The 22,393-nt window shown below is 39.3% G+C and overlaps 1 protein-coding gene across 4 annotated transcripts in view; it reads right to left on the reverse strand.

The window, feature by feature from the left end:
* ckap5 (cytoskeleton associated protein 5) overlaps positions 1 to 22,393 on the reverse strand; it is a 35,026-nt gene that overhangs the window by 12,429 nt on the left and 204 nt on the right. For 2 of the 4 annotated variants that reach the window (XM_079809973.1, XM_079809972.1), the window contains exons 2-30: positions 21,189 to 21,275; positions 18,025 to 18,218; positions 16,955 to 17,161; positions 16,663 to 16,834; positions 16,351 to 16,483; positions 14,364 to 14,467; positions 14,159 to 14,272; positions 13,968 to 14,072; positions 13,766 to 13,855; positions 13,522 to 13,686; positions 13,300 to 13,428; positions 12,699 to 12,848; positions 12,510 to 12,608; positions 12,283 to 12,393; positions 12,082 to 12,174; positions 11,806 to 11,991; positions 10,216 to 10,310; positions 10,056 to 10,113; positions 9,710 to 9,835; positions 9,132 to 9,271; positions 8,839 to 9,013; positions 8,569 to 8,682; positions 8,297 to 8,425; positions 7,514 to 7,708; positions 3,249 to 3,381; positions 2,895 to 2,992; positions 2,529 to 2,615; positions 323 to 448; positions 70 to 219 (exon numbers count right to left, since the gene is read on the reverse strand). In XM_079809973.1, the coding sequence (XP_079666099.1) occupies positions 70 to 219; positions 323 to 448; positions 2,529 to 2,615; positions 2,895 to 2,992; positions 3,249 to 3,381; positions 7,514 to 7,708; positions 8,297 to 8,425; positions 8,569 to 8,682; positions 8,839 to 9,013; positions 9,132 to 9,271; positions 9,710 to 9,835; positions 10,056 to 10,113; positions 10,216 to 10,310; positions 11,806 to 11,991; positions 12,082 to 12,174; positions 12,283 to 12,393; positions 12,510 to 12,608; positions 12,699 to 12,848; positions 13,300 to 13,428; positions 13,522 to 13,686; positions 13,766 to 13,855; positions 13,968 to 14,072; positions 14,159 to 14,272; positions 14,364 to 14,467; positions 16,351 to 16,483; positions 16,663 to 16,834; positions 16,955 to 17,161; positions 18,025 to 18,218; positions 21,189 to 21,245 (3,735 nt within the window). In that variant the 5' untranslated portion in view covers positions 21,246 to 21,275. The remainder of the gene's footprint in view (positions 1 to 69; positions 220 to 322; positions 449 to 2,528; positions 2,616 to 2,894; positions 2,993 to 3,248; positions 3,382 to 7,513; positions 7,709 to 8,296; positions 8,426 to 8,568; positions 8,683 to 8,838; positions 9,014 to 9,131; positions 9,272 to 9,709; positions 9,836 to 10,055; positions 10,114 to 10,215; positions 10,311 to 11,805; positions 11,992 to 12,081; positions 12,175 to 12,282; positions 12,394 to 12,509; positions 12,609 to 12,698; positions 12,849 to 13,299; positions 13,429 to 13,521; positions 13,687 to 13,765; positions 13,856 to 13,967; positions 14,073 to 14,158; positions 14,273 to 14,363; positions 14,468 to 16,350; positions 16,484 to 16,662; positions 16,835 to 16,954; positions 17,162 to 18,024; positions 18,219 to 21,188; positions 21,276 to 22,393) is intronic. The other 2 variants (XM_079809974.1, XM_079809975.1) reach the window with 1 other exon arrangement.

The raw sequence follows: 22,393 nt of genomic DNA on the forward strand, positions 1-22,393 counted from the left end.
CAAGTTATAAGTCTAGTACAATTTGATATGATTGCAGACTTGCCAAATGCTACTACGTGACTAACTAACTTCAATCATGGCTCCAATAGCTTTTACATGGCGCTGAAAGTCAAAGTGGAAGAGTTCATCTTGGAGCCACTTGGCCAGACTTGTTGACATTTGAGTCTTCAGCTGCTCCACATACTCGTCCCGAGGAGTCGTGAAGTTCCACTTCAGAATCTAGAGAAGAGTTGGGCTTTAGTAACCAAACTCAGACGAGCTCAACGGTGCTACTCAAGTGCGCACAAATGTTGTTCACAAGGACAGTTCAAAAGCAGCTCACCTTTAACGCCCTCTCTTCCTTGATCCTCTGCTCTTTGCCATTGGGAACGAGGATGAAGATGGGACCAGATCTGTCCTCCTCATCCTTTGCCCCAACCTTAGCTGGAGGTTTCTTACCCACAACACCCTAAAATATCAGGAAAACAGTTGTTACACTGAACCACTGAAGTCTCACATTCTGGTACTTCAGGTCGACAAGTTATATAGTAGGGATGCTCATAATTAATTGGTTAACCGTTAACCAGTGGCAGTAAGAATTGACCAATTAATACTATTGGTAAAAAAAATAATAATTTCAAGATATTTTAATACACTGCTACATGGTTAAATACGCTACAAATAAAATTTGAGTTTGAAAAAATAAAAAAAGTCACAAATAAGTCGCACTGTATTACTAGGGCTGTCAATTTAACGCGATAGATGAATTGGTTACGGCAAAAAAAAAAAAACAGTTTTACACATTTAACGCACTTGCCCCGCCCCAGACCTAACTAGCTCATCTTCCATTTCATACAGTTAATTGATGCAAGGCAACAACGCACTGTATGATAAAGCCTATAGAGTGCAGTTAGAATCTCCATGAAATTCCAGATACAGGGTGTTAGTCTCTGGGCATTTTTAAACTGAGCACGTTTGTCGTGGTCCACGTGCGTCAGAGCGTGATTGTTCCCACCGGTGCTATGCACAAATACACTGCATGCACGCTCATATCCCAGGTAAATCATCAACACTATCATCCCTTAATACATCTTCATCTGATAAAATGCATGCGCAGGTTACTTTTCTTGCACATCTGAGTCAGTGTTGCCTTCACATTCACGTGAATCGCCGCACAGTTCGAGCGCAAGTTGCGCAAACAAACTCAGACCACCTCCTTCGGGCAGTCTCGGGCTCTGTACCCCTGAGCTCAGCTCACCCGGGTCTGCATGACCGCTTTCACATGACCAATTTTTTATGTGAACCGTGCCCCGCTTCGAACTAAACTGCCAGTGCGAAAACGCCGTTCACATTTACATCATAATATACAGTAGGCCTATAAGCAATATCACACGAGTACCGAGTGCAATATCACATGAAATAGTTTTTCTGTCCATAATAGCACGAGATGAGTGCAAATTTAATACTGATCTTATAAAACAGTTTAATAAAATAGATTAGCAAGTTGATATTGTGTTGTTTTAGACACAATATTGTGTTTTACTCAGTTTTGTTGACGAAAGTATAAAGAAAGTAGAGCTGTTCATCTCCGACTCAGAGCAATACACAGTGGTGCTTCATTTCTGAATCCACGTTTTAAAAAAAATCGGGTGAACCGATGATTCAATAGACCATAAAGAGAACCATTTACATTTACTATTTTCATAAAGAATCAGCCGTTTGAACTAATCAAGTGAATGAATGACTCAATGACTACAATAGAAATTTACCGCCACCTACTGGCAGATTTAGTTTCTAATTAAGAGTATAATTTCATTAAAAATTATTTCATATTTCCATATTAATAAAAACAAACATTAAAAAAGTATAGTTCACCCAAAAATATTTCTTTCTGAAGCTACTTTTTGCAATGTCTATTTGATTTCTTTTTTTACACAATGACTTTAAAAGGATCTTCTGCCAAATTTGATGTGCGATTAATTAAATCGCCACACCGTGTAATTAGATCAAAAATTATAATCGCTTGACAGCCCTAATTACTACATTCTTGTAAAATACCGGTATATAAAGTGAAATGTTTACACATATTATAAACATGATAAACATAGCAATAGGCTATTTTAGTTCCCCTCACGCCAAAAACAAAACATTGTGCTTTTGTAAAAAAACAAACATACAGGATGCCTTTTTCTGCGGTCTCAGTTTCCTTTCTGTGAACTTGTTTTTGGAGCGTGCATATGAAATTAACATCCCTATTTGCTTGTAAATGAACAGTGCCACTGCTTTACTCAAACACTCTGCGTAATGAAATTGTAGTATGGCTTTGTAATTTTAACTATCACACTAAGACTGCAATTTCAATTTTGTTTCGATTAATTGTTCAGCCTTAATTTCCACTGACTACCAAAATTGGATTGGACCATTGTGGCTGTAATAAAGAAGGTGGGAAGGAAGATTGTGAATCAGTTTACAACATTACATGCAGTGCTTCCCCACCAAACCGTACCACCTCACACCAGCTCCAATGGTGCCCTATAGGAAAAAAATACCTTCTCGCTGGAAGGCATCCCTCTTGAGACCCTGCTTTGTTTAGCATTATCTTTCTCTCCTTTCACCTTGAGCTCCATGCTCTCTCTCTAGTGCACAAAATGACACTTTAGAGTAACACTCATTTACAATGCTAAAATACAGAACCCAATTCATCTCAACACTCTTTAAATAAATGGGTATAAACCTAAATTTAATTTCAATAGAGGCTTATTTTGAACTATAAAAGAAAATTGTCAGTGTCTTCCCATGAACTGTCCCTTGTGTATTATGGACCTGGTGTTTCAGATCACAGATTGGACAAGGTTTTAAATTGTTCTTGAGCAGCAACTCCCTAAAAAAAGCTGAAAAACTGAAATGTGCCACACCTTTTTAGCTGCAGGACCTGCTGGTTTAGCTTTCTTAGTGTCTGGTTTGGGTTCTGGTTCACTGAAGTCTTCACTGGGACTTTGGTTCCTGGCTGGAGCTGTAAAATAAAAGGCATTCAAGCTGAGTCCAGAGTTTCTAATGTACATTTTCAGAATACCTGATTTCACAAAAAACAAACAAAATACAAATGATTCAAAAGCAGCGCTGAGAAAATCTGTCCCTCAAGATCCAATGTCCTTTCTGCAGGAAAGTGGATCTTAATGGCCAGAGTTGCCCACCCCTGTTCAAAAGAGCTCAAACCAGCCAAGCAGTGGTGGTCATGTTAGCTGTGGTTAAAGGGAAAGCGAGTGAACCTGAAGCTGGTTTGGCAGCAGGAGCACTGGAGGCGGATTTGGAGGCTCCAGCTTTGGCAGGAGCTGCAGGCTTGGCTGGCATCACGGCCCTGGCCTTTTCCAGCATGCCAACCACCTGGTCCTTTGAAGCCGGCTGTAGAAAGACAAGAGGGCAATTACACAACTGCTTTTCTCTGGTCAAAAGTTGATCCATGTACATGGTTAATAAGACCAGAACACATTACAATTCATAAGTTTGAGGTCACTAAGATCTTACGTAACACTTATATTCAACAAGGACACATTAAATGGATCAAAAGTGACAGTAAAAAATATAGCTGCAAGCAGCAATACCGGGGCCAAGCGCAAAGAAGAAGACAAGACCTGCCAAAATGGATGGCAGTGTCAGATCAACTGCAGCAATGAGAAATTAATCACGTTTTAAGATGATTTTAGGCAAAAGGCTGAAAATGCATTGTAGTCTGAGAGTGTCAGACCAACTGCAGCAATGAACAATTATACAGTTTAAGAAGATTAGGCAAAATGGCTGAAATATCATATATAGAGTCACTGATAATATAAGTTAATGGTTTATCACTTTTGACCAATAGGTGGCACAGTTACGAAATGTATGTGGTGTGGTCAGAATAAGAGAACAATGACACATGCAAAGTTTGATGCCAATATGTCAAAGCATTGCAGAGATACAGCCTCAAGAGTCATTTTGGTATCATGGCTCAACTTCGTCACTGCGGTTTACAAAAACGGTTTCATCTATTGATGCAAAATTCCTAACTTTTTGTTGACACAGTCTGAAGATGATACGATTCGATTTTGGTGGAAATTGGACAAACGGTCTAGGATGAGTTTGAAAAAGTAGGTTTTGATCAAATAAGAACATTGAGGACATGATGTTTGACCAAATATGGCAAAATTAGTATCTATGTTCTCGGCATGAGCCAATGACTGTATTATGACCAGTTTCATTAAACTAGGCTAATTTAATCAAAAGTTATTAGCATGTTTGTAAATTTTGTTATAACCTCTGACCACAAGGTGGCACTGCCCCAAAACTTTTTGAGTACCTTCAAAGCATGGTGCGGAAGACATGAATTTTGGACAAACAGTTCATAAGTTATAAGCAAAAATAGCCATTTTTTGTATCTCCGGACCAGTAGGTGGCGCTGCGCCGAAACGCTGCATGTTGCCTCAGGTCATGCTTGTGATGACATGTACCAAGATTGGTTTGAATACAATAAAGCGTTGCGGAGATATTGCCTTAAGAGTGTTTTTGCAACCGCTACGTAAAATTTGTTTGCGCGTTTATCGCAAATGATTTGACGAATCAACTTGATTTGCAAGATTTTTTGTCAGCATGGTCTGAAGATGATCTGGTTCAATTTTCGTGCAAATCGGATGAACCGTCTAGGACGAGTTCGTAAAAGTAGGTTTTTCGGAAAATTCAAAATGGCGGGAAAATTTTTATGACGGAACATGACGTCATATGGTGTAATCGAATCGTCTTGAGCAAAGGAATCAGAGGAAAAAAGAATTTTGTTTCTAGCCCTTATGGTTCAAAAGTTATTAGCATAAACATGAGTCACATTTTGGACTGATGGTGGCGCTAGAGGGATTGAGTTTGAGACTCCAAATTTGCTACGGTGACATTTCAGACTGTCCTCTATTAGTGTGCCAAATTTCACAACTTTTTACCATACGGTTCTATGGGCTGCCATAGACTTCGTGGCGGAAGAAGAAGAAGAAGAAGAAGATGAATAATAAATATAGCTGCAAGCAGCAATACCGGGGCCAAGCGCAAAGAAGAAGACAATACATGCCAAAATGGCTGGCAGTGTCAGATCAACTGGAGCAATGAGCAATTAATCACGTTTTAAGATGATTTTAAGCAAAAGGCTGAAAATGCATTGTAGTCTGAGAGTGTCAGACCAACTGCAACAATTAACAATTATACAGTTTAAGAAGATTAGGCAAAATGGCTGAAATATCATATATTGAGTCACTGATAATGTAAGTTAATGGTTTATCACTTTTGACCAATAGGTGGCACAGATACGAAATTGATGTGGTGTGGTCAGAATAAGGGAACAATGACACATGCAAAGTTTGATGCCAATATGTCAAAGCATTGCAGAGATACAGCCTCAAGAGTAATTTTGGCATAATGGCTCAACTTCGTCGCTGTGGTTTACAAAAACGGTTTCATCTATTGATGCAAAATCCCTAACTTTTTGTTGACACAGTCTGAAGATGATACAATTCGATTTTGGTGGAAATTGGACAAACGGTCTAGGATGAGTTTGAAAAAGTAGGTTTTGACCAAATAAGAACATTGAGGACAGGATGTTTGACCAAATATGGAAAAATTAGTATCTCTGTTCTCGGCATGAGCCAATGACTGTATTATGACCAGTTTCATTAAACTAGGCTAATTTAATCAAACGTTATTATTATTTTTGTAAATTTTGTTATAACCTCTGACCACAAGGTGGCACTGCCCCAAAACGTTTTGAGTACCTTCAAAGCATGGTGCGGAAGACATGATTTTTGGACAAACAGTTCAAAAGTTATAAGCAAAAATAGCCATTTTTTGTATCTCCGGACCAGTAGGTGGCGCTGCGCCGAAACGCTGCATGTTGCTTCAGGTCATGCTTGTGATGACATATACCAAGATTGGTTTGAATACGATAAAGCGTTGTGGAGATATAGGCTTATGAGTGTTTTTGCAACCGCTACGCAAAATTTGTGTGCGCGTTTATCGAAAACAATTTGACAAATCAACTTGATTTGCAAGATTTTTTGTCAGCATGGTCTGAAGATGATCTGGTTCAATTTTCGTGCAAATCGGACAAACCGTCTAGGACGAGTTCGTAAAAGTAGGTTTTTTGGAAAAATAAAAATGGCGGGGAAATTATCATGACCGAAAATGACATCATAGGTTGCAATTGAATCGGCATGAGCCAATGACTCTATTATGACCAGTTTCAATATACTAGGCTAATTTAATCAAAAGTTATTAGCATTTTTGTCAAGTTTGTTATATCTTTTGACCACAAGGTGGCACTGCCCTAAAACTTTTTGAGTACCTTCAGGGCATAGCAAGGAAGTCACATACCGAGTTTAGTAACAATATACTAATGCATTTGTAAAATATAGCATTTTTTGACAAAATTCAAAATGGCCGACAGCCAAAATGGCCGATATGGTAAAATTGAATATCAGACGACTCGGCATGCCGTCCTGAATGTAACGAGACCACTTTTATGATTTTTGGACAAACAGTTCAGAAGTTATAAGCAAAAAGAGCAATTTTTCGTATCTCCGGACCAGTAGGTGGCGCTGCGCCGAAACGCTGTATGTTGCCTCAAGTCACGCTTGTGATGACATGTACCAAGTTTGGTTTGAATACGATAAAGCGTTGCGGAGATATTGCCTTAAGAGTGTTTTTGCAACCGCTACGTAAAATTTGTTTGCGCGTTTATCGCAAATGATTTGACGAATCAACTTGATTTGCAAGATTTTTTGTCAGCATGGTCTGAAGATGATCTGGTTCAATTTTCGTGCAAATCGGATGAACCGTCTAGGACGAGTTCGTAAAAGTAGGTTTTTCGGAAAATTCAAAATGGCGGGAAAATTTGTATGACGGAAAATGACGTCATATGGTGCAATCGAATCGTCTTGAGTCAAGGAATCAGAGGAAAAAAGAATTTTGTTTCTAGCCCTTATGGTTCAAAAGTTATTAGCATAAACATGAGTCAAATTTTGGACTGATGGTGGCGCTAGAGGGATTGAGTTTGAGACTCCAAATTTGCTACGGTGACATTTCAGACTGTCCTCTATGAGTGTGCCAAATTTCACAACTTTTTACCATACGGTTCTATGGGCTGCCATAGACTTCGTGGCGGAAGAAGAAGAAGAAGAAGATGAATAATAATAATAATAGGAACGGGAACGGTTTCAATAGGTGCCTTCGCACCTTCGGTGCTTGGCCCCTAATAATAAGAACGGGAACGGTTTCAATAGGTGCCTTCGCACCTTCGGTGCTTGGCCCCTAATGATAATGCTACCAAAGATTGCTTCAAATAAATGCTGATCTTTGGAACTCTCTCTTCAAAGAATCGTTTTCATCATTGTTAAACGTTTCTTGAGCACCAAATTAGCATATTAGTAATAAATTCAAGGATCATGCGACACTGAAGACTGGAGTAATGGCTGCTCTTGTCAAAGTCAAACAAGCCAGCTTCAAGGTTATCCCATTTCCTACTTGCCTTCAGTTTGCCGGTAGCCTTGACCATCTTCTCGTAGCCCAGGTGCATCATGAAGGTGGGAAGGGCATCCTGAGCTTTCTTGCGCACGTCGCCGCTGCGGTCCTCCAGGCAGGCGTACAGGTTAGGCAAACACAGCATGAGGTCCGTGGGCACCGTACGCAGGGTGGGCAGCTTCTCAGCCAGCCAGCCCAGTAACTATAACATTTAAGCAGCATTTTAGCTTGTGATCGTTGATCAAATAAAACAGATAAAAATAAGCATTCAAAAAAAGTTGTGGCTTTTTGACCGTCTCTTAGCTTTAAGGCCATTTGTGTGTTAGAACAAAAACATGTAGAACAAACAAATACTTCACAGGTTTGAAATTAGCCCTATTGTATCATATCTGATGCACACAAAAAACAAACGCTTAAGAAAATATAATTGCTGAAAAACCTGTTGCACACAATCTACAACATGCCTGTCATCTGATTGATAGTTCATACTTTCTAGCAAGTAAAAGGCCTTTTAGTATAATTATAGTATAAAAACCATCCCTTCAGGCCATAGTATGTATTTTTGTAGTAAAATCTTTGTTTTTTTTTTAAGTATAAGCAAGAATAACTTTTATATTTTATATTCAACATCCCTCAATCATCATTGTACTGCATCACATTGTGTTTTGTTCCCTTACAGTATCAAAACATGTAACATTCAACTTTTTAAAGATTATTTCTCGATTTCAAAAATAATTTTTCTGACTATTTCATATGTCAGGCTTTACAGGGTTAAACGCAAATGCTGTACCTCCTGTCTGAGGAAGGGGTTTTCCTTCTTGAGCTCCTCTGCTAGGTCCTCTCCTTCAAGCCACTCCTTCATTCCAGTCTGCTCCACCCAAGCGTTCAGCGTCGTCATGGCAGCAGCACGGACGTTAGACTGAAAGAGTCAAATTCCAAGCAAATTAGAAACTATTTAACACTCAAGCTTGTGCTACTTGTCTGACTGTTCAGATAACCTCAAGCTAGTGTGATTCTACACCACAAGTGTAACAAAAACCCACAATTAGTGAAGAATCATACCTTGCTGTCACCAAGAACGGTAATGACTGGAATTCCTAGGTTCTTGACGTGCTGCTTGAGTGATGGACCCATGGCAGTGGCTATCTGCTGCAGAATATTGAGAGTCTGCTGGACCTACGGACAGATGCTATGCGATTACAACCATGCCTTTAATAACTGAAATGCCCGTGTGGCAATAAGCACAAAAAAAAAATGCATGTGATAAACACTAAACAAAATTCAAATATTTAATTTCTGTTATTAGATAGTTTAATAAGAAATGTATGTTACCAGTAGTTTGTTGGAGTCATTGAGACGGCCCTTCAGTGCCATCGGTAGCTCGCCGATGCTGGCCTGGATGAATTTGGCATCGGAAATGACCGCCGCCACCTCATCAAGGCCCTCCTTTCTGACCTTCCAGTTCTTGTCACTAATCTTTGACACCATGTCATATGTGATTTTATCACTGAATGAGAGGGGAAAAAATTATTATACAACCTGATCCTTTTTATTCATACTAGCATCCAAAAGATCTATTATTTGAAAAGAAAATATTTCTGAAGCACAGCCAGATTCTCACTGACCTGATATCAGTTCTGGGCAGCAGGTCCATGATGTCTGCGGATCCACCGTCCACCTCCTCTTCTTCAGCCGCATCTCCCTCCTCCTCAGCTCCTGCTTTTTTGGCGCCACGGATTGGGGCAGGAGGAGACTGACCCTGCATCTATTAAAGAGCATGACCAGGTGAAAAGTCAGATTTAACAAGAAAAACAAAAATAAAAGGATTTAAAACATAACACTAGTGGTCTGTAAAAGTCAGCGTGAATTTAAAAATCGACCCCATTTAATTAAATATAATATCATTAAATACACATCAGTAGTGTGAAAGGATTGAACAATGAAACAATCTGCTTTGTTACTGTAAAGGGCAAACATGGGCATTACAGACAACGAAGCACCCCCCAAAAAAATCTCTTTTAAATATATATTTTTATTTATTTATGAGTTGTTTTATACCAAATAAAAATATGAATAAACAGGTGTGGTTCACTTGATTATGTACATAAAGCAGGTTTTAATGAGAGCTAAAACCCACTGATGGTCAAGTCAACTCTTTGAAATGGTCACTTTCAATTACTGCATTTCAAAAGGCCATATTTACCTTCTCAAACTCAGCATCTATTTGAGAAAGGAGGGCTGGTTTTTCGTCTTCAAAGAACATGCGCAGGGGAGCGCCCATGTACAGGAACATGACTCCCAACAGAGCAATCGCTGACGTCCTCACAGCCTGAATTTAACATGAACAGCTCATTAAACTGACAAATGGATTTGAAGTTCATTTTGAACAAAGGCCAATATAACATTGTAATATTCCAGGCAAATGTTGGTCATTAATCACTATTAGCAAGTGTTGCACATAAAAGTAGCATTAAACGAGTCATTCCACTTGAAAGGCCTAATAGAATATGGTTATGTATACTGAAACCATGACTCATGAAATTACTCACAGGATTTGTTGCACCCAGAGCAGTTTTGACATTGTTGATGAACGCCTTGACATTTATTCTGGATTATGGGGAATAAAATTCAGAGTTAGAAATGAGGAAAAGATTAACTGCGTGAAGGAAAAAAACAAAAACAATAAAAGCCCATGTATACAGTGCTCACCCTGCAAATCCAAACTCCTTCATGGCATTGGCCAACCAGTTCAACGTCTCTGCTTGGTTTTTAGGATTTTTCTGAGCAAAAGCCAGCGAGACAACCTAAAAATTGAGAAACAAAAGGGCAATTATTTAAAAAATATGTCATAAAAATAATACATTTAATAACTGTTAGACAAGTTTGAGCTGAATAGGTTTTATTATTATTATTATTTTAATAAAATAAATATACACTGAACAGGCATAACATTATGAATATTGTGTTGGTCTCGCTTTTGCTGCCAAAACAGCTCTGACCCGTCGAGGCATGGACTCCACTAGACCACTGAAGGTGTGCTGTGGTATCTGGCACCAAGCTGTTAGCAGCAGATCCTTTAAGTCCTGCAAGTTGCAAAGTGGGGCCTCCATGGATCAAACTTGTTTGTTCAGCACATCCCACAGATGCTCGATTGGATTGAGATTTGGGGAATTTGGAGGCCAAGTCAACACCTCAAACTCATTGTTGTGCTCCTCAAACCATTCCTGAACCATTTTTGCTTTGTGGCAGGGAGCATTATCCTGCTGAAAGAGGCCACAGCCAGCCGGGAATACCGTTTCCATGAAAGGATGTACATGGTCTGCTACAATGCCGGCCATCCTCGTGATGTAAAATAAAACACGATTCAGACCAGGCAACCTTTTTCTATTGCTACGTGGTCCAGTTATGATGCTCACTTGCCCACTGTTGGTGGTGGACAGGGGTCAGCATGGGCACCCTGACTGGTCTGCGGCTATGCAGCCCCAGATGCAACAAACTGCGATGCACTGTGTATTCTGACACCTTTCTATCAGAACCAGCATTAAATTCTTAAGCAATTTGAGCTACAGTAGCTCGTCTGTTTGATCAGACCACACAAGCCAGCCTTCGCTCTCCACATGCATCAATGAGCCTTGGCCGCCCATGACCCTGTCGCCGGTTCACCACTGTTCCTTCCTTGGACCACTTTTGATAGATAATGACCACTGCAAACCGGGAACACCCCACAAGAGCTGCAGTTTTGGAGATGCTCTGACCCAGCTGTCAAGTCATAATTTGGCCCTCGTCAAACTGGTTCAAATCCTTATGCTGGCCCATTTTTCCTGCTTCTAACACATCAACTTTGAAGACAAAATGTGCACTTGCTGCCTAATATATCCCACCCACTAACAGGTGCCGTGATGAAGAGATAGTCAGTGTTATTCATTTCACCTGTCAGTGGACATAATGTTATGCCTGATCGGTGTATACTTCTATTATTACTATTATAGATGTATAAAATCTTTAATCAAATAAATTGTTTAACAACAACAAGTATTTTATTATATTATAATCAAAAAATATTTTGATTATTGTTATTATAGATGTCAGTAATAATACATTTTTAATAAATCAAATAAACAAGAAATAGAAAAGTTTAACTACTATTAAATAAGAATAAACTAGTAAATAAAATGATAAAATACTACATAAATAATACTACTTATAATTTAACATGATTATTTAAAAAAAAAAAAACTCCAAAAATTGGTAAAATTGACATTTCTGTTAAAATGTAGGAAACCATTCCAGATCACAAACCTGTTCAGCAGTCCATGGCAGAGAACAGGCCTCCCCGATCGCAGTGAGACCCTCTTTAGCGTTACTTCCACACTTCACGTCACCAACCTTATCAACCAGGCCATCCAGTACCACAAGTGCAGACGTCTTTGAGAACAATCCCTTTTTTGCAATTAGACCCACAATGTGGAGCTTCATTTGCATCACCTAGAGAAGAAAAACATACTGGAAACTAGCACCTGAACGAACGCCAAACCCTGAGAACTATAAAGAGCCTCGCGTGTTAAAGAGGACTACCTGAAAGTTGGTCTCTTTCCATCCAGGTTTCTTAGCCAGCATCCTGACTAATGCCTGGCACGGCATTTCAGATTTGTCCATCTGCTCCACAGCCTTAGCAGAACGCAATCAAGCTAAGTTTAGTGCATGTTCCTTAAGTTGAAATCATTACAAAAGAGCTTAAAAATGGCACAAAGTGGACAAAAAAAGTCCACAAGTCACCCTTTGAAACTCCTCCATGCTAGCAAGTCTCTCCTTCCAGTTGCCGCTGTCCAGCAGCTGCATACAGGAGGCTGGGAGCACAGCAGCCGCCTTCTCCTCACACACTTCCAGCTGATGAACACACAAACATTCAATTACATGACCATTTTTCCAAGACAATTTTTTGGCCAAGCCCTCAGTTCAATGAAAATTATTTAATGTGTCAATGAAAGATATACAAAACATACTGATAACTCAGTCTCGACAATTTCCTTCGTGTCTGGAGCCTTCTTGGACTTTGCACTTGGGGCAGTGGCAGGTTTGCCCTTCTTGGGAGGTCCTGCAGCCTGTTCATGAAGAACAAAATCGGTTTTAAATCTAGTTTAATTTTTTTTTTTTTGTAAAGAAGAAAGATTTAAAATAAGAAATCATGATACCTTTGCTGGAGGAGCTTTCTTAGAAGGCCCAGATGGTTTGGCAGGTGCTTCAACAGGTGGAGGTGCTTTTGCAGCAGGCTTCTCTTTCTTCTCTCCTCCACCACCTCCTTTCTTGCCAACAAGCTCCACTTTATCAGCACATTCTTTTATCTATTTATGCATGAAACATGAAAGGAAGAGCCATGAACTCTGCACTGACTCTGGTGCATATTGCATGCAAAACTGGGGAAAGAAAGTTGTTCTTATTCGATTGGCAGGTTATGCAATTTCAGGAAGTTTACAGGGGACCAGGTTGGTACAAAGACACAGTGAATAAATAAAATACTTTTATTGGATATATGCGTGTCTTGATTTCCCCATTTTTTTACATTTTGGGGAAATTTGCCTTCTCTACAAATCTTTAAAAAGTCACTAGCAAATTTCAAAATTAACATCCATTTTTTCATACTCTATATTAAGTGGTGTAGCATTCAAGATACTTAGTGTTCCATTTTTAATTTCAGACAAAAATAGAAATCAATCAATTATCAGTTATTGGTGTCCACCAGAATATTAGTATTGGTGTATGTAAAGCTAAAAGCAAAGCTAAACACATTTTTACCTTGTCCAACTTGAGTTTATCCACATCAGTTAGGAATGGGTTGACTGCTTTCTCCCCCACCACCTTCATGGCTGTCCCTAAAGCCTCAAAAGCAGCATCTCTGACCTCCGGAGCAGAATCATTCACTTGCTGCACCAACAGAAGAGGGACAACTTACTAAACAAGACCCCAAAGACAGCAGTACCAGCATTCAGAAAGCAATGACCGGAGAGGAATCTGTACCTTGAGGAACGCTGCACAGAAGGGCTTCAGAACGCTTTTTGGCAACGTGCTTGGGGTGCAGCGACAGAAGCTTCTGGCGAGGAACAGTGAAGCCTGTTGCTTGATGGAGGGGTTCTTGTTGTCCATCACTCCCAGAACATCCTCACTGATGTTCTGCAAGGTTGTCTGCAATACATTTATGCCAAGTTAATAACGGATCAAATTTCAAATCATCATCTGCCACCATTGCATTTTGAATACTCACAGTAAGGAAGACTGCATCAATGGCCTCCTGCAAGGCCTGGACCACCTGAGGTTTCTTCTCCTTGAACTTCTCCAAGATGGTTGGCACCACCTTGAAAAGATTCAGAGGAACAAATCATCCAATTAAACTGTTTACCCTAAACATTTCAGGAAAAAAGGAATCAAAGGGTTTGTGACAATTTAAAATCATGGAGAGCACTTACAAGACCAGCATATGTCCCAAACTTCTTCCTCAGTCCTGCTGCCAGTCCAGCCAAGCACTTGGCTGCCATGGCCACTAGCATCACATTGGCATCTTTCCCAATAACCTAAAAAAAAAGGAAAGAAAAGGATGTGGTAATGGCCTTGTTCAGAGAGAATATCCCATTACCCAGAATTCCACTAGAACTTCTACCTTTTTTAATGCTCGGACCAGGTCCCCATAGTCTCCATTCTCTAGTTTTGGGTTCTTAGTCAAAGCCTCCACTGCCTCTAACGCTTCCTTCCTTTCCTGCCATTTTTTTGCTTCCTGTGACAAGGAGATGAAATACAGCAGAAATTAAATTGACGCAAAACCCAATAACGATTAATAATACAGTTACATTGTTGTTCTGACTTACGATTTTTTCATAGAAGTCTTTAGGAAGTTTTGAAAGGATCTCAACGGCTTCCAAAAGCTCATAAGGATCCACCTGAGCAACTTCAGCCTCCTCGTCATCGGCCCCTATGGTCAGAAATTAAAATGAATATTAATGAAGGCATTATATTAATGAGACAACTAAAAGGAATTAAATTGTAATAAACATTAAATTGAAATTAATAAATATTATATTTATAAAATACACATAAGACAGCTACTCTCAGTTGTTAAAGAAAGCCTCTTGGCTTTGTGCTAGAAACTAATTAATTCACTATGGCAACCGAAGGTCTGAACAAACAGATCTGATTTCATTACCTCCAAAATGGTTGTGCAGACAGTCAATTATAAAGACTGGATTTAAAAAAACAAATCTGACAGATTATAAAAACAATATCAATATTGAGCATGTTTACATGCACACCAATACGCTACCAAAAATCAGTTTATTGAAATAACCCGATTTATATGCAAGTGCAAGTAAACTGCTTTTACAAGACTGTATAAAAAATAAAAATAAAAACAGGTTATTGCCCAGTGAAGACGTCAAAACGCAAGCATCCATGCATTTCACTGTTTTTTATAGGTGTTGTGATGTTAAATAAAGCAGTATTTTAAAATGTCAGTGGAAAATTTGCAGACTCATTCTCCTCCCTTTGGCTGCATGAGATGACAGAACATTTGTCAAGAATTTGAGATACATTTTTCCTTCCCTAGCGAGAAACACTCGCTGTGGCTGGATGCACTTAAATCTGCCGTATAAGGATTCTTTCCTGTAACATCTCACATGCGCACTTCAATAAGCAGACGTTCTGCAGGTTAAGGTGTTTACATTCTGGGAGAAATCAGGGTAATGGGCAAAAATCTAGCGGTGTCGATCGGTTTATTCTTAAACTGTTTATTTCACCTTACGGCAAAAAACTGTTTAATTTACATGACCACACATGCACGTTGTTGGCTTAAAGGGTTAGTTCACTCAAATGAAAATTCTGTCATTAATTACTTACCCTCATGTCGTTCGACACCCGTAAGACCTTTGATCATCTTCGGAACACAAATTAAGATATTTTTGTTGAAATCTGATGGCTCAGAAAGGCCTCCATTAGTAGCAATGAAATTTACACTCACAAAACCCATAAAAGGTACTAAAGACGTTGTTACAAAGTCCATCACACTACAGTGGTTCTACAATAATTTTATGAAGCGACGAGAATAGTTTGTGCGGAAAAATAAACCTAAATAACGACTTTATTCAACAAGTTTCTGTCTTCCGCCTAGGCCTTTGACGTGAACTCACGAAGCACCATGACGCATGCGCGAGAATATCACGTAGAGCAGGCGTTCCGACACATGACCCGGAAGCGAGGAGCTTAGTTTACAAGCAGAGGAAGACACGCCATATACAAGCTGTTGAATTCTACATCGATCGTGCTTTAGGTCTTGCCGTAGTGGTCAAAATGGTGCTAAAGTGTGCATTTCCTGGATGCCCGAACCGCCGGCTCTACGTGATATTCTCGCGCATGCGTCGTGGTGCTTCGCGAGTTCACGTCAAAGGCCTAGGCAGGAGACAGAAACTTGTTGAATAAAGTCGTTATTTAGAGTTTTGTTTTCCGCACAAACTATTCTCACCGCTTCATAAAATTATGGTAGAACCACTGTAGTGAGATGGGACTTTGTAACGACTCCTTTAGTACCTTTTATGGGCAAATTTCATTGCTTTCTGAGCCATCGGAGTTCAACAAAAATATCTTAGTGTTCCGAAGATGAACAAAGGTCTTACGGGTGTCGAACGACATGAGGCTAAGTAATTAATGACAGAATTTTCATTTTTGGGTAAACTAACCCTTTAAGCATTATAGGTTTAAGACTGTGTAAACACACTTATTGTCTTGATGATAGAGTAAAAATTTAATGCAGAATTTTCACTACTGCCTTGTCTCTTGATAATGACTACTTTGCTATATTCTCACCGTCCGCCTCATCTCCTCCTGCAGCTTGCTGCTGCTCAAACTTGGCCTTTAGGTCCTGTTGAGAGCGCAAGAACCTGCTCTGCTTAGGAGCTGTAGTTGGGAGTTTCACCCATTCTTCCTCCAAATCTTTCAACTGAAAGAAAAGGGTCAAATAAGTAATTACAACCTCAAAACAGCCGCAAAACTCAAGAGCCGATCTACACCGATATTTCAAGAGAAGAACTACAAATGTTCGGGTATAATGGCTACTACAGATGCACATTTTAAAGTGAAAGTTTTGCATTTGAAAACTTCATGGAGCAGCAGTCTCACCTGTACAGAATTAATATTCTGGAGGGGCGCTCGCAGAGCATCGCGGATCCATCTATAGATCTCCACCGCTAGCAATTTGGCCTCGTCTCGAACGGCCTTTTCTCGAGACTCAAACAGTTTTGGCAAGACTTTTACTACAGGCTTGAGCGTTATGATCTTCGATCCAAATTCACTGAAAAAGGACAAATAAACAAGTTTTTTTTATGCTGAATAAGTGTCAGCAAGTAAGTGACAATTTGACTACCACATTTCCTACAGTAATGGTTAACAGATTTAAAAACTGCCTACTCACCAAAGTGCCTTCCTTAGCGTCTCAATGCACGTAACAATAATCTTGGGGTTCTTGTTATCCAGTCCTTTGATCAGCTCATCCTGGACCACTTCTGCCTTCTCAATCTCTATGTACATGAGGCAGATATCAGCCCCCAGCTCCTTGGCTCGCGCTTTGGGCTGGTTGAAGACTTTGCAGACTACTCCAGAAACCACTTCCCCTGTTGTCCTGCAAGACAAGACTCATTTCCTTTAGAACCCATTAAGACATAATGGATACTAAGCCCAACAAATCAACAGCAAATTCTTCAAATTGACCCAAGTATTTTCCAACTAGCACACCAACTTTAAGAACCAATCTTGTGGCACAAAAAGCCAAAGAAAAACACTTTATATTCTTGTTTTCAGGTGTTATCTAAGGATTACTAGATCCCTGAAGCAAATCACACCAAAACACAAACATCATGGAAGTGAAGTTACTTGTTTTTCACATCACTCCTTTATCCAAACTCAATTACCAATCAATACTCTACAAATGTTTAACGTGTCATTAACAATGACTAACAGATTCCATCTGGCTATATTTAGAGAGTCATAAAGACAACAACTCAATGAAAAACAATAGAGGGAGCAGCACATATTATCCCTTTTCATAGATGCTTGAAAACAAGGAATTGCCTTCATCCTCATGAAGATCGGAATATGCCTCAACTGAGGAAAAGCAGCTATATTTCCATGGTTTTCTGAATGGGTTAAAGACTATAGCTACTGCTGCCTTCCTAACAAACAAGACATCTACTTTGCCGGATGACTCTCCCTCGATCCAGAAATAGACTTTCACCAGGTATCACATTTCTGCTTTGTTCCAAAACTCTGTTGTAAACAAAAAGTACTTACAAAATGTTATCCCATATAAACATTTCAGCAGACAATAAAGAGCTGCTTGAGGGAAAAATCAACCTTTGCCATTAGTCCTCCAACAACAAATTCAGCGGTTCATGAAACTCATTTAAAACCAAGCCACTAGCACTATATTCACAGACTTCTGTTGAAAATTTGTCCAAAAAGCACCATAAAAGTAAAGCTACTTACTTTCCAGCCACGTGTGCATTCTCAATATAAGCAAGTGCCGCCTCCAGTCCTTTGAGTTGGGCTACGGCATTGGAATCTGTTACGAATTTCTTGAGAAGTCCAAGGTATTTGCCCCATTCCGGGCTCTTCTCGTCTTCTATCCTCTGGAAGAGCTTCAACGCTTCCTCGTATCCATTTAATCTCGCTTTCCAAATCTAAGGGAAACCAGAAGATCAGTCATGACAACAAATAACCAAATAAATGAGCTCATGATTTGAGGTAACTGGCCCACTTTCCCTAGAGGCCAATGTACATTTAACAGCTATTATTCATAATACACATGAACTCTTCAACTACATGACATGCTTTATCATTTAAGTCAATGAGCAGTACATGCATAAAACTCGGGTTGATAAAACCAAGTACCAACTATTGAACTGAATTTTTATCATAAAACTCGAGCAAAAGGTGTGATGCTCTTTTATTTGGTGTGACCAATCAATGTATCCATTTACTAATCTGTCAAAAACTAGGACACGGTTTCACAGACAGGGCTTAGATTAAGCCAGGATTAGGCCTTAGTTCAATTAAGACATTTAAGTGGCTTTTATAAACGTGCCTAAGGAAAAACATTACTGGTGTTGCATCTTGAGACAAAACAATGGCACTGACATATTTTAAAATATGCCAGTGCAAGTTGCTTTCAGTTAAAACAGCTCAAACATGCATATTAGTCTGGGACTAGTTTAAAGGGTTAGTTCACCCAAAAATGAAAATTCTGTCATTAATTACTCACCCTCATGTCGTTGGACACCCGTAAGACCTCCGTTCATATTCGGAACACAAATGAAGATATTTTAGTTGAAAGCTGATGGCTGAGAAAGGCTTCACACAGGCCTCCATTGGCATTCAGTACATTGACACTTCCAAGATCCATGAAAGGCACTTAAAACGTCGTTACAAAGTCTCTCACCACAGTGGCTCTACAATAATCATACAATGCGACGACAATAGTTTTTGTGCGCAAAAAAAAATCAAAATAACACCTTTATCCAACTTGTTCTTGTCTTCCGTGTGCGCCTCCACGATGCATGCGCGAGAATATGACGTAGCGCCGGTGTTCGGGAATCGATGAAATACACACTTAAGCTCCATTTTGAGCACTACGCCGAGACCTAAAGCACGATCAATGTAGAATCCAACAGCTTAGACACGCGCGTCTTCCTCTGCTCGTAAACAAATCGCTTCTGGGTCATATGTCCGAACGCCGGATCTGCGTCATATTCTCGCGCATGCGTCGTGGAGGCATACACGGAAGTCGAGAACAAGTTGGATAAAGGTGTTATTTTGATTTTTTTTTGCGCACAAAAACTATTGTCGTCGCATTGTATGATTATTGTAGAGCCACTGTGGTGAGATAGACTTTGTAACGACGTTTTAAGTGCCTTTCATGGATCTTGGAAGTGTCAATGTACTGAATGCCAATGGAGGCCTGTGTGAAGCCTTTCTCAGCCATCAGCTTTCAACTAAAATATCTTCATTTGTGTTCCGAATATGAACGGAGGTCTTACGGGTGTCCAACGACATGAGGGTGAGTAATTAATGACAGAATTTTAATTTTTGGGTGAACTAACCCTTTAAACCTAGTCTGTGCAACAGGGGGTAGGGGCTTTTCAAACGAAAGCGCTGCACACTAGTCTAACCACCGATCGTCCCGCCCCTTCACTACAAGTATCAGCAAGAAAAAAAAAAAAGGATGAATGTTGAAAGATGCATTACAGCTGTCTGAAATGAAGTCTCTCATGAAATTGTCCAATCAGTTTAAACTGCGGGAAGACGTCATATGTAAACAACTTGCCACCGAAGATTACATTCACCTCAGAAAAGTTATCCAAGGTCCATAATAAATAAAAACAACAGAACTAAAATATGATGAATTATACATTATTTTAACTTAACTTGTATTATAAACAGAAATGATATACAATGATGCATTAAATCCATCATTACAGTAGACATTTTTAATGTTACAGAAGATTAACATTTCAAATAAAGGCTGTTTTTACTTTCCACACAAACTATCCAGATATTCCAGTTTTTTTGTTTTTTGTGCAGTTTTCAAAAATACACAATAGTTTGATAAAGATACATTTCTTAAACAGCAAATCAGCATGTTAGAATTATTTCTGAAGGATCATGTGACACTGAAAACTGATGAGGCTGAAAATTCAGCTTTGCCATCAAAGGCTAATGTTTTAAAATATATTCAAATAGAAATGGTTCTTTTAAATTGTAATATTCCACAATATTACTGTTTTAACTGTACTTTTGTTCTAATAAAATGCAGCCTTGGTGAGCATAGCCTTTTCACATTACAAAACCCAAACTTTTTAATAGTTTATGCATGCATATACATAAATAGCTTTTTTTGTTTAAAAACAAGGGTTTACAATGTCCAAAATTTAAATGCATCTTAGCAGTGGTTTGAAGTAGAAACTTTACATCACTGAAACGTGACACTTTCCTTTTTATATAAGGGACACAAAATGACTACAACAACAACAAATAGCTAGGTTAAAACATAGTTAGTAGTTGTTCACCTAAAATGTAAATGAGATCAAGGTGTAAGATTTCCATAAAGTATGTTCACATTATTTCACTGCTTTGCATGCATTCATCTCTAAAGGCAATGCTGGACCAGAATATTCATTCGGTGGGTTGGTAGTCGATTTTCAATTTTGGGATTTGAATATTTCGCACACCTTCGATCCCCCTCGAAATCAATTACCCGTTATTACCAATCTAAATTAATCTACAGCGAAATATGGGAGCTTGTTACTGGGACATAACAGACGAGATAAAATAAATAAAATAACAGTGTTTTGTATCACTAGTGCAGTGTCCGTTCTGGGAGCATATAAGCCCTGCGCGCGTGGGACACGCCGCTTCTCAAAATTCCTGCCTTTATTAGAGAGAGGAATATGTTCAGCTCCCTCCCACTGAAGCTTCAAATATTCGGTGATTACTACCAAAGCTCAAAAAAAATTATATTCGAACCAGCCCTAAAAGGCAACAATTAGGGCGAGCAAACCGCTGACAGTTTGGTTCTTCGAACTCAAGTTGGTCTTCCAACACTGAGGGGATTTTGGATGGGCCAAAAAATAAAGGTAGCGTGGATCACTCACCTTGTGTTCACATTTCTGGTCGACGGGTAACTTCATCCATTCACTGTCATCCCCCATGGCTGTTTTTTGTCGGTCTTATCTATTCAACTAAACAAAAGAAGGGGAAACTTTGGTTGCTCACACACACCATACAACGCAGGACAAAAGCAAAAATCACACCAACTTGTATGTTACGGTTTAAGAACAAATTAAATGTTTCAGATAACTTAAGGTTAAATATTAAAGAAATGTTTGAGCTGATGCAGACAACAAACATCTCAACCATCTAGTAATTAGTCATAAGCACAAATATAATAAACATGGCATGGGAAACTAGACTAGCTTGTCATAGTAAACAAAATGCACTTTGCAGTATCATCCACATGCATTTCAACAACAATCTCCAGCCAGACAGAAGAAATGCCTCAATTCACTTCACAGCAAATGCACACATCCAGTTCTGCAGGCGAAGCAGAGCAACAGCCACTAATGCATCTCCCAAGCCTAGTTTCATATTACATATCGATCCTTGCACAAAAGCCCAGGCTTTAAGTGAGGAAAACAACATTTAAAAGCTTATATGATAAAGAAACGGGTAACGTTAAGAAAAATAATGCATGTAGAATGTACCGCCAATTCAGCCCGCCCAAAGCAAACATAAAAGCAAACAAAGGAGTGTTTTGAGCAATAGCACCCGTCTAAATGATTTATTAGCTTCAAATTGATAAATAAAGTAGTGTGAGGCATTTAAAAACGTTATAGTGTTTTGCAGCGCATCACATGTGAAAACATTATCGGGGTGCAGCAGAGCCGTTAGTGACCCGCAGCTACTGTCGCTCGGGCCGTATCTTTTTGCAGAATAACACATTCAAATATGGTCCTAATTCAAACAGGACATTGCAACTCTAATCCTCATGGCTTTCTAAAACAATTCCCGTGTATGGTTTGTTTAGTTTCAGAGTGTAAATATGGCTAAATTTAAATATACCGGTTAGCCGTTAGCACATACGCGGCCCTGACTGACTGTCTGTTAGTCCTGCAACAGCTTAAACCATCACGAGATTCAAACAAATATCGCCATTTTCAGCTTTCCACAACGACTATAATGTCAGCACTTACACATGTGATCCCATCTAACCTGACATGTAACAATAGAATGAAAACCCCGACTCACACTATTGTTTGTCACAGATATAAAAGCGGCTTGATATTATTCAGTCCGTCAC

Source organism: Gobio gobio, assembly GCF_949357685.1.
Source record: "Gobio gobio genome assembly, chromosome: 25".
Classification (NCBI taxonomy): Eukaryota; Metazoa; Chordata; class Actinopteri; order Cypriniformes; family Gobionidae; genus Gobio; species Gobio gobio.